Raw genomic sequence first — 12,130 nt, forward strand, 5'->3', positions numbered from 1 at the left:
TTCACTTGCCACCATATCTACCTAGCCGCGATGGAGTATAAACCAAACTAAACACTTCCTTGCTTATGTTCCTTCTTGTCCAATTTTTTGTTGCTTCTGCTACAGCAATAAGAAAAGTAAGTAGTTGAGAAAATATAGCAGAAATATTGATTTTTTTTTTGTTACATCATAAGAAGCCTTACAACGTTTACCTGAGTCTCCTGGAACGTGTGATGTAAAGAAATTCTCCTGGGACAGGTATGTGTTCTCAGGAATTATTACTCTTCATGTTTCAAATTTCTTATTTGTACAATGACAAAAATTTAATATTTGTTAATCGTTTCTTCATCACTTCCTGCTTAAACTATATTGATGTGTATCAGCTGGTATATAGTTGAGATTTGTCTTATTTTCTGGTTACAAACGATAACTTTTATAAGGTTTTATGGCTATAATAACTTTAGTAGTCAATTTTTATAATCTTATTACAAAGTAAATCACTAACCAAATAAAAATGCCTATAATTACAATTCTTTAAGTAAATAAATTTGATATTCTGTACTTTATGGGCAACATGGGTAAATTCAGTGCTAATATTTTCAGAAGTACTTTGTTATTCACACAGGTCTTTTCTGGGGGTTACAAATAGTTGCACATTGATGTTATTCCCAGAAACACTGCCTCCATAAGACAGAGAATTAAATTACTTCTTTAATCTAGCAACCCCAATGGGAGAATTGCAGAAAATACAACTCTCAGATTAAATAATAGTAAGAAAACTATTCTAAAGAGGAATGTATGGGAATCAAGTAGCCACCAACTTCATCAAATTGCATTTCTCAAATGAACGGAAACTTAAGGCAATCAGGAGCTTGAGTATAGCAACTAGCTTCCACACAGTGGCTGGCAATCTCTACAAAGTTCTAGATTCATTTTTCATACAGAGCTCAGAGACTCTACATCCTGGGCATGAGAAAAGGGAAGCTCTCTAGGCTCTTTCCTTGGAAACTCCTCCCAAGTAGGTTTTATTTTAAGGAACAATACTGTTTGTCACTGCTAGAAATTTGTCTCAGTGTTAGTCCCTCAGCTGAGGTGAAGTGGTCTCATACAAATGCAGAGGCAGGCCAGCTAGCTGTTCACTTCCTAAGATTTACAGATGACAAAGTCCTTGACTGCACATTTGTATGCTACGTCACCCACCCTGTTGCTTCCTAGGGATCAAGAAGATGTCTCTGGGTCTGAATCATCAGGAGGGCAATTTCCAAAGGCCTTTGTGCAAGAAGAAATCAAAGACTGCAGAAAACGTGTTGTGGGTTATTGGCTAAACAGACCCCAGCCTTCCATGCAATAATGTTAGAAACAGGATTCAGTGAACAATCTGGCACTGAGAGTTTTGTCCCTAATTATCTGCTGAATTAAATCTAGATCCCAGGGAAAATTCTAAATACTTTAAGTACTTTATAAAGTAATACTTATATTAAAGAAATTATATATTTTTAAAGTAATACTTTCTAGTACATTGAACATATTAAATGCACTTGCACAGTAACGAAAATAGTTAGATTTTGTAGGCAGAGTCAGTGTTACTACTTTTGAATGAGAAATTTTATTACATTTTCTACAGCATTGTATTTTAATTTTGTAAGGAATTACAAAACTTTACCTTCCTTGTCTTTTAAAATATTTCATATTTTAATTATTAAATATTTAAATAATATTAATATTTTTGAGATTATAATAAATTCTATCATTTTCCTCCTTCCCTTTTCTTCTTCCAAACCCTACTATACACTCCTCTTCTTGATCTTTTTCAAATACATGGTCTCTTTATATATATACATATATATATATATATATATATATATATATATATATATATTCCTAAATACATAACTGCAACATTCTCAATCCATAGTCCATATGTTACCTGTATGTATATGCTTGTTAAGATGACCATTGGTATTGGACAACTAATTGGTCTGCTCTTCCCTGAAGAGACTATTTCTTTCTTTCTCAGCAACAAGTTTAATGGAGCAGATATGGTTACATTTATAACTGTGCCTTATAAAAGCAGCACTTGAGTAAGTCCGTCCTTCCTTATTTTGCCAAGAACAATGAACTTCTATATTCTCTGTAGAAATAGCAAGTGGAGAAAATATGCCTAATACAAGTTAATAAGACAAATTTATATTAAATCACGTAGGACTCTTTATCTTGTTTCTTGGAGCTTCTTCAACTAGAATCCTTATGATCTCAGGTCAGGGAAAAGAAAGACTTTTCCATACTGTGGTATCATCATGCTAACTAATATAGTGACAGTGGCCACAATCAGTTTGTAGCTCAGGCCTTCTCCCCCATTTATATTCCTTTGAGCCTCATGACTGGACACAAGCACAGAAAACCAAAGAGAGACATGGCAAAGCCTTCTGGAGAACAGGAGTACTTGCTAACCTGCTATGGTGCGTCTACATGCATTGGTTAGAAATGCAGTCTTAAACGTTAATCAGTTTCACACTAATAGCCAAATTAGAGATTGGGTTGGGTGGCACGCACTGTAATCCCAGCACAGGCAGAGAGATCACAGCAGGCTCACAGCTAGCCTGCGAGTTTGAGACCAGCAGGCACTATACAGCAAAATCTGCCTCAAGAAATAAAATAAAACAAACAACTCAGAGGATGAAGGTATTATCTATATTTGGCCTCTATTAACAGCTATTTCCTATGCTTCAGGGGTGGGTTCTTTTTACCCCTCTCAGTAGAATACTTATAAAAAATTGTTCCAATGACTGTCTGAATTTGATTTTCTGTTTAATCATCCACTTTTCATTTCAATTTCTTCCAGAAGAGCTTTAAGGGAATAATAAAAGATACCTGTCCATTTCCCAGACACATATGCATACACATTTATAATGTGGTTACTGAAACTTCTAAAGTACTATAAAAATGAGGGAGAACACCATATATTTCACTTTGCTACATAGTTGTGAAGATTCCTTATGCTGGCTTTCTAATAATATGAGACAATTATCCACTTCCTTTAAATATTTTATTGGTAACAATAGTATGTTTATCAAGCTATTTTCAGGCATATAGAAAAAGTTAATAAAGCCTAGATCATGATTGGCCAAGTATTATAGATAGAAAAATGATATAATATTGTTCAGTCGTTTTGCTTGAACAAATGATATTATCTTGAAAAAAATTATTTTCCTTTCCCATATACAACTAGACATTGTATGGAGTTTCAGCAAAGACGGCGGGGGGGGGGCTTTATTTAGCAGGCATTCTTGAAATATTTTTAAAATAAAAATATGATATTTTCCTAGGTGACATAACATGATCTAAAAGAAATTCGTAAATTATATCCACATTTATCTATAAGGTCAACTGTGAGATTATCTCTAACCTCAACTTAAAGGCTTCATGTTCATGATTTGTTAATTGCATTAAAGATGTTCTTTTTAAAAGCCAAGAAACAAAATATTTGTTTCAGTAAACAATTTTATTTATAGTGGAATTCACAAAATTTTTATATTTTGAAATTATCCACAATGTACTATTTATTGTTTACATTGAAAAGAAGTATTCATTACAAGAAAAGATGAAAATATATACTTTTAGGCAGCATTGTTATATTTTCATTTGATACAATATGAACAAGAGATTAAAGAGAAGAGTAAAAGTTAAATATATTTTTAATTCCCTGTAATGGATTCCAAGCTACTAAAATGTTTTTGAAGACAAAAATAGAGATCCAAATACCAAAGTTATTTTTGATGAGCAATATTTACATTATATATGTATAAGTTAAGAATTGCTATAAGCAACTGTCAATTAATCGTCCCCATCAGAAAAATATTTTTGGAACCATGAATCTAAAACAAAAGGAAGCTAAAAATGAAGACAAAGAGAAAAACAGGAAGAGGAAAAGTCATCATTGCAAATATGACTTTCAGTTAAATACATTTTCTTATAAAGTGGCAAGATAATATTTACAACTGAAAAGCATATGTTATCTGTAACTTGTCTTCCCTTCTGACATGTGGGGCATCATTCCTCAGGTGTGATAGTTCATAATACATGATAGATAAGTCTGGAACTGGAGGGTCCTGGGGTTGCAGGCTGTGAATTCGTACTGGCTGCTGGAGAGAGAGAAGCTGTGTCCTGGAGAGACAACTCGGTTCTCTCCGCAGACGCGATCCGATCCACGATGCTGGACAAACAATCCAAGCTGGATAAGGAGCTTTTATCTGCAGCATATGGTAACAGTACAAGGAGAAAAAAAATGGTTTAAAAAAAAAAATCCCCACACAGACGGGCTTGCTTACGCTGCCCTTTAAACTGTAGGTCAGCACCTTTGACAGCCTAGGTCAGGTGATCACAGAGAGCCTGGTGTAAAAATTTGCAGCAAATATCTAGCAATTCCTGGGGGTAAGGGTGTGGAGGGAAGACCCCCGGCAATATTTCAAGCAAAAGTGAGTGTGTTCATGTGGGTGTGCGTGAGTGCGTGCGTGTGCATGCATGTAGTGTGTCTCTCTGTCTGCCTGTTAGGGTAATCTGTAGCAGAAAACGTATGTTTACTCTGCCAAAGCCTCCCCGTGAGAGCCTTTCATTCCTTTTCCCAGGACGGCTTGGAAGGACAGACTCTACCATGACAGACTGAACTGTGAGACTCAACAGATCTTTCAATGTCTCAAAAGTTATCCGTTCTTACCATTTGATACGTCGGGACAGTAGACGCTGTCAAAGCTGCTGTTCTTTCGGGACCAGACAGGACTGCTGCATTCCGGCTGTAGCACAAAACACACAGAAATGTATTTTTAAGCCTTTGGCAAAAGACGCATAGACCTGGGGTGCGATAGTACCGGCCCCTAGCTCCATCAACTGACTGCTCTTAGTTGCCTCCACAGCACTGATTTAGGAAGGGGCTGCTGTCTCCACATCGCCAGGGCACCAAGGTCAGTCTCTGTACTGGAAGAAGAGAAAAGCAGAGGGAAGACCATGGAATCTCGCAGTCATGTGCACTGGGTTAACCATGCAAAATGGATTGCAGTACAAGGAAGCCGTACTAATCCTGGGAGAGAACACTTTCCCAGGGCAAAAACACGTTAAAAGGTGGCCACACTGGAGCAGATAACCCTCGGGGGAAAAAATGAACCAACATTTTCTTCCTGCTTGACCTCAGAGCAGGGATTGGGACCAGGCTGGGGAGTCTAATTCTTCACTGAGTTATAAACTTGGGGATAGCTGTATGTTAGGTTCCACAGTGATGTATTTTGGAAAAAGCAGAGAAAACAATCATTTAAATTAACCTGGGATACATGACAGTCTTTTACTACCATGTACATACATACAGACCCCGCTGGGAAGTTAAAGTAGAATCCTGTACAGCAGTTTTTCTTTGCATCGTTCTGTGAACACATCTCTTAAAGCAACGGTCCCTCTGTACCTGGTTTAGAGGCGATACGAGGACTTTCCCCATAGACCAAGGTAAGAGAGAGAGCCGGTCTTGGAGTTGTGGCTTACCATTCCATCCGAGCAGTTGGAGGTGGGGCTGGTGGGCTCTGAGCAGCTCTGTCCGGGCAAGCTGTAATAGTTCTCCACCTGCTCCCTCAGCAGCTCCTGCAGGCTCTCGATGTAGCGGATGGCATTCCTGAGGATCTCCACTTTGGGGAGCCTCTGGTTGGGGTTGGTCGTGGTGCACCTCTTGAGCGTTTCGAAGGCTTGGTTGACCTTCTTCAGGCGTCTGCGCTCGCGCATGGTGGCGGCCTTGCGCCGATCCATGGTGGTGGACTTCCTCTTGCAGGCTTTGCAGGCCCACACGAGGCAGTGGCCAGCCTGGTGGTGGCCAGTAGGTGCCCGCACGTGCTCATCATCATCGGAGCCCTGCAGCTCAGCTTGGTGCGCTCCGAAGGCAGCCACTCTTGGCTCAAACTGGTCCCCAAACTCACCCTCAGGGGAAGGGATACAGGAGCTTTCATAGAAGTACTCAGAAGGTGAGAACTGGCAGGCATCCATCATGTCCATTCTTCAGAGAGGCAGGTGGGATACCTAGATTCAGCAGAGAGGGGAGAAACCGGACGCCTTGGCTGCTGCGGGCAAGCAAATCCCAGGCGGAGCTCAGGGTTTGGGATCGTGTCTCTGTAATTAACAAGGACAGACGCCTGTTGGCCAGGGTCGGTCGGTCGGTGGCTGAGGTTGGGGCTCTTTATATATTCTTGGGGGATGGGAAGGGAGGCTGGTCCCTGTAGCTGGGCATTATTAGCATATCCCACCACAACCCCCACGGGGTTGTCTGGGCAAACCTCTGCCTTGCTTCTAGAGACAATTTGGTGTTTACTGGGCCCTTTGACACTAATGATTTTACTACAGCCCAACCTGCTCAGTGGCCTTCTGGATATTCTAAACCTAGGGATCATGGGGTGGTGGGGGTGGCTTCTTGAAATCGATCGCATTTTAACACAATCAGCAGCAGCATCGTAATAAGGCATTAAACTCCGGCATTTCCATCTGACGCCAAAAGGGAACCTAGTGTCTGGAAGAATCGCCTCTTTACTCTTAGGGGCTGAGGGGGAGCTTGTTTCCCAGTTTCTTGAACTTTACCTGAAGAGATTTTTGTCAGTTTGTACCCTGGTAATAGCGTAAAAAAAATTAAAGTGGCATTTTCATTTATGGAGTGTCCTGTTTCAAAATCTGTTTGATTAAAGGACTCAAGGAGCTCTGATGAGTTTCATGGGTTTGACCTTCGCTGGAGCTTCCTTTTCAGGCCTGGCTCCGTTAGAGGTCATATTTTTTTTTTTCTGCTGCTGTAAAAAGGAAATGCCCTCAGGTGGACCAGGTGACCCTCCAGCATCCCTCCCCTCCTAGCTTCCTTCCTTCCTTCCTTCCTTCCTCACACACTGGCCTGTTCCCTCTCCCTCTGTGCCAGACCTAAGTACCAGCACAGAAAGATTCCCACGCCTGTGGCTGGGCTAGGCAGAAGTTCACTTTCTCACAGTTACACTCCCTTTCCAGCGTGGAGTGGAGTTTCCTTTCTCCGGAGTTTTCTGCTCCGCCCTATCCATTCTACAGACTAAACAGCGAGCCAGGCTTCAGGGTCGCTAATTTTCTGCTTTCAGGCCAGCTAACACCGTTACAGATGCATCCCAGCTGCCGGCACAGAGATCCTGGGCTAGTGTAAAATTTCCAGCTCCTGTAACAGAGTGACTTCACACACTTTGGCGACAAAAGCCTTTCAGAAATGCAATTTGCAGACAGGTCTTTTTTGAAACTTTGGTGGACCAAAGAAGACAAAAGGGGGGAGGTACCATTAAAAAAAAAAAAAAAAGAGCTGATTCCTCCGTTTTTTACAATGTCTCCTCCACTGTTAACTCACTTTCAGATCACTTGCGAGGGAGATGCTGTTCATATTCAAGAAACACCATTACTTAAGGTCGACACAAGTTCTTTGGGGCTTTGGACCTCGATTTGTAGCCCCATTGTAAAAAATACGGACTGTTCACTGTTCAGAGTGTCATCCAATTAAGTAAGTGCTGTGGCTCCAAAGTGTCTCTCTCTCTCTCTCTCTCTCTCTCTCTCTCTCTCTCTCTCTCTCTCTCTCTCTCTCTCTCTCTCTCTCCTCTCTCCTCTCTCTCTCTCTTTTGGCCTTTCTATTCTGATGATGATGATGGTGATGATGATGAAGGTGATGATGGTCATTGATGATGATGATGTTGACTCAAAGTAATTTTTCTAAAGCAACCATAACTGACTGATCTGGTATCTATAGGCCAGAGAAATTGTAACTGTCTGTGGAAGCAAGCACTCCTAGGAATGACCTGAAAGCCAGAGTTACAGTGTCACTCACTGCGCTTGCTAGCTCTATCTGTCTCTGTTCCCTCTGCCCTGTACTGTCACCTTGAAGACAGATTTCTTCTGAAAACCAGACCCTGTCTCACATCCAGGGACTACTTAATCATCTAGCCAATGGGAAACCCAACTATACCGTACTGGGGCCTAGTTACAAATGTATGCCTTTGAAATGAATGCAGTATTAGGACAATATGAGAGAAAAAAAAAGTCACACTCCTGAAAGCAAGGCTCCTGCCTCATTTATGTGGATGCATATGAATGCACACAGAACAAACATGGAGCCTCTGGGACTGACATTGTTTTGGAAAGGAAGATATTGTCACCCTCAAATTCACAGCAAGAGCTATAGAGAGGCTCTGCTCACCAACCACACAACCCAGAACCATGAACCTTCTCCTCTTCCTCTTCTTTCTCCCCTTCTTCCTTCTCCCCCTCTTCTTTCCTCCCTTCCCCTTCCTCCTTCCCTTCCCTGTCTCATATTTAAGATAACTAAAACAACTTAGTGATTTGGATGCAAATTTGGTCCTTACAGTTGAAGTGGAAGACAGGGATTCTGCCCTGCCTGTCTTAGGACTGCCTCCCAGGCTGGCCTCTCCGTGTTCCATGGATGTACCTACTAGCTACTGCCTTGAATCTGCCAGACATGGCTGGTTTACTAATCTTCACCATTTCCACATAGTCACCCAGTACCAGAAAGGATTCTGTCTCTCTCTCTCACTTTTTTTTTTTTGTCTTCATTTTTTAAAGTTAAACTTTAACTCTGGGGCTGGCTAATTTTCCCTTGTCCACACGGGGATTTCAAACAGTCTCCTTGTCCTCAGAAATGTCACCAAGCCCCGGGAGGTGATCCTGTTTGCTTCATACAGTCACTCTCTCTCAGTCTTCAGGGGCTTCCTCAGCTACTGCAAGCAGAAACTCATGCAAACTGGAGTCTTTCTCTGGGCTCCTGTCCTGGGAAGACGCTGTCACTCAGGGGCCCCTGTCAGTAGCAGAAGTTCTCAGAGGTTACGGCTGTCTTTGGTAAGGTGATCTCCAAACAAATTTACCCGAGTGCAGCAGGCAGAGTGGAACTAAAGAAGCAGGGGGAAACACAAGCGGCTGGATGCTTAATGAGTCCTGCTGAGGGGAGACAGGGTCCGGGTTGAGGGCCCAGGGGACTCAAGTGCTGAAAATAGGATCTCAGAGCACAAGAATAAAAAATGAGTCAAAACTTTCAAGCCATAGCCACAGCTTAAAAAAAAAAAAAAAGAGGGAGATCAAAAACTTGAGGTAGTCTGTAAAGAAAGAAGAAAGTCTACTCCTGAGAGATGAGAAAGGCTCCCTCCCCACTCAGAAAGCATGGCTGTTCTCTTCCAGGACAGACCATGTGGGATTTGGGTGAATCTTATAGCAAAAGACAAAACAAAATTGGAGAAATTGAAAAGGGAAGTATAGGAAATGTATATTTGGTATATATATATATATATATATATATATATATATATATATATATATATATTACAGAGAGACACAAAGACACATGTATACACATAAGACACTTGTATACACACACATACACACACACAACTGTTTCTCCTCACTTCTGCCTCTACCTGCAGAACTCTGCTTTTGCTTCTTGTAGATGACTTCCCAATGTGCTAAACAATTTTCAGTTGTTATCAGCTCCGGGAGGGAGCTGGGCACACCTATGTAAACACATTAGTACCTGCCAGAGTTGTAAGAGGAATCTGTGGACAAGACAGCTGAGGAAGACATTGGCCTCTGCTTGAATTCGAAGGCTCCCAGGAGAGATCAAAGGACTATATAAGGGCATTTAGCAGCCTTGAGAGGAGAGAGAATAGCATGTCCCCTCAGCACTGCCATTGTTGCCCCCTGCACATGGCAGGGGCATTTCATCCCACAGAATGACTCAGAACTTAGGCTTGCAAAATAACTTTCTTTTTGCAGACAGGATCCTCTAGTACTGAGGATCATCTAGGAAAGATGTGATTAGTTTTTGGAACTGAATGGAGAATTCTGTGGAAGGGACTACCATGCTATTGCCTCTAGTAATGATCAGACAGTGAGATATATAATGTTTAAAATCATATGTAGATGTAAAAGCATTTTTTAAACCTATACATGGGGATATGAGAGAAAAAGTCTCTCAATGAAGAAAGGGGACATTTCCAAAAGGAGAGTATGAACAGTAGAGGAATGTCTTCATAATTTTAAAAGGGATTTTCTGCATCCTGATTTCCCCTGCCTCTCTTAATAGTTGTTAAGAGCTCCAAATTTCTATCCCCCTCACAAAAAAACCTCATGAAAGAGTTTGGCAGAAAATTGAGATCATTTGACATAAGCAAATTTCCCCAATGTCAAGGTTTAGAATTCCACGATACTGTAGGATGATGAAAGTTAGCTCTTGAGAGACTTATTGACATTTGATATCTATGAATTATTTCAATAATAGCATAACAGAAAATGACTCATTACTTAATATTTGACATTATATGAATCTCTGGAAAGAGATTTAGGTTCAATCCCAAAGTCCTTATCTTTACCAAGTTATTATGTCTTAATTTTCTGCTCCCATAGCCTTGTTTATTTTGGCTTTGGCTTCGGTTAAAGATAATCATCATTAATATCAAACAAAAACAGTTTAATCACAAATACATCAAGGATTTCATTGGAAAGCCTAACATGTCATCTATAGTACTGAAGGTCACATGAACTCTTTGGAAAATATTTTCTCTATTTAAAGAAGAGGCTTCCAAAGGCAACCTCACTCTAAACAATTTCTCAGGTTACCCAGCTAAGAATGATAGAGAAGATTTGGTTTGCAAAGACTGAATAAAATCCATCAACAAGAAAAGATCATGGGTTGATAAAAACATTCTGCTGCAGAATAGTTCGTAGTACAAATCTTATTAGAAATATGTGTAATTCTAAGGTAAATGTCTTCTCCTGCTCAGTTATGATATGTCAATTGCACAAAGAATTCAGTTTTTGAAAATACTGATATAGAAGCACATTTTAGGGCAAATCCTTTGGTTGCCAGAAAAACATTCATAGACATATTATATGTATGGCTATTAAGGCTAGAGACCACCCAGATGCAGTTACACATATTTGGGTTGGGTAGTTTGACTAGCAAATGTTTTGGCATTTATTTTTGGAAATTATGCTGTAATTTGGAGTTTGCTAGCTAGCTGCTCTCTGAGAAAGAGGTTTATAGAAACAATTGTCAAAGACATCCAAATAATTCTACAGATCATAGATGTTCTTGCTCCTTTTCCAAGGCTTCCCTTTCTGGATGAAAAGTAGTCCAGAGCATAATCTTGCTTATTATTTCCCTGTCTTTGAGTACTGACTTTATACTTACCAGATAAGCTTCTACTCCAAGAATCCTCTGAAATAGCAGTAATAAATGCAGTCCTCTGGTTATAGTCAGATTATATTAATACAAAACTAAGGACAGCTCATCCTCTTGCTCAGGATGATTACTCTCCCCAGCCAAAACCAGCAAAGGCAAGGAACATGGCTTGGGGTGGCATACCTCTTGACGGGCAATTGAGATGTTGCTACTATTATAAAATGAAAAGAATTGATGTTAGCGTCAGTCTGTATTTTCTTGATTCAACACTTAGCATGTGCTATCTTCGTGGATGTTCACAAGCCCACGGGGCAGGGAGTACACTCCCTCCTATTGTTTTATGGACAGGGAATGAGAACTAAGCGGGAGCAGGGTTGGCTCAGGTTGTACAGGAACAGCCTGGATTTAGTTTAAGCAGAGCCCTCGCGGAGACTCCGTAGTTCGCTATGTAGCACAGCTACCTGCTTCTCTCAAACTTTTAAAAGGAATTATATGCCAATGTCAGATTCCTCAACCAAACTTTCTGAGTTTTAGTTGTTTTTTTTTTTTAGAAGAACCCAGACTTTTTCGTATGATCAGAAAATAAATTAGTTGCAGAAAAGCATACCCAACCATAATGCCCTAAATCTGAAATGCTCCAAAATCCGCCCCCCCCCCTTTTTTGTATGTTGACTGTCATGCTCACAAAGTTTCAGGGTTTGGTTGGATTTCGGGTTTAAAGACTGAACCTCAACATTTATGCAAATATCACAAACTCTGAAAAAAAATCTTGAAAATGGAAATCTTTCCAATCCCAGGCCTTTTGGATAAGGGATTCTCAACGTGTACTGGCACCAGGAAGGATTTTAAAAGGGGGCAAAATCGAGCTGCCTGTCTGCAGGGTGCATCGTCTGTGCTGCTCTCTGGAACTCTGTCTTACTCTTCGGAGGGCTAGGACACGGAGTT

The 12,130-nt window shown here is 40.6% G+C and overlaps 1 protein-coding gene across 1 annotated transcript; it reads right to left on the bottom strand.

Annotated features, from left to right (window-relative positions):
• Positions 1–3,340: 3,340 nt before the first annotated feature.
• Positions 3,341–6,140, bottom strand: Myf5 (myogenic factor 5). The gene is made up of 3 exons (XM_076554405.1): positions 5,506–6,140; positions 4,694–4,769; positions 3,341–4,229 (listed from the first exon to the last, which is right to left on the bottom strand). The coding sequence occupies exons 1-3, from the start codon at positions 6,004–6,006 to the stop codon at positions 4,051–4,053; spliced, it is 756 nt and encodes a 251-aa protein (XP_076410520.1). The 5' UTR covers positions 6,007–6,140; the 3' UTR covers positions 3,341–4,050.
• Between the last annotated feature and the right edge of the window lie 5,990 nt (positions 6,141–12,130).

This window comes from Peromyscus maniculatus, chromosome 18 (genome assembly GCF_049852395.1).
Source record: "Peromyscus maniculatus bairdii isolate BWxNUB_F1_BW_parent chromosome 18, HU_Pman_BW_mat_3.1, whole genome shotgun sequence".
NCBI classification, from domain to species: domain Eukaryota; kingdom Metazoa; phylum Chordata; class Mammalia; order Rodentia; family Cricetidae; genus Peromyscus; species Peromyscus maniculatus.

Excerpts from the sequence above, each read along its gene's own strand:
- Myf5 (XM_076554405.1), bottom strand. The coding sequence starts at position 6,006 with ATGGACATGATGGATGCCTGCCAGTTCTCACCTTCTGAGTACTTCTAT. Across the intron at positions 4,770-5,505 it reads CCAACTGCTCGGATGGAATG|CCGGAATGCAGCAGTCCTGT; the intron begins GTAAGCCACAAC and ends TTTGTGCTACAG. Across the intron at positions 4,230-4,693 it reads CTGTCCCGACGTATCAAATG|ATAAAAGCTCCTTATCCAGC; the intron begins GTAAGAACGGAT and ends CATATGCTGCAG.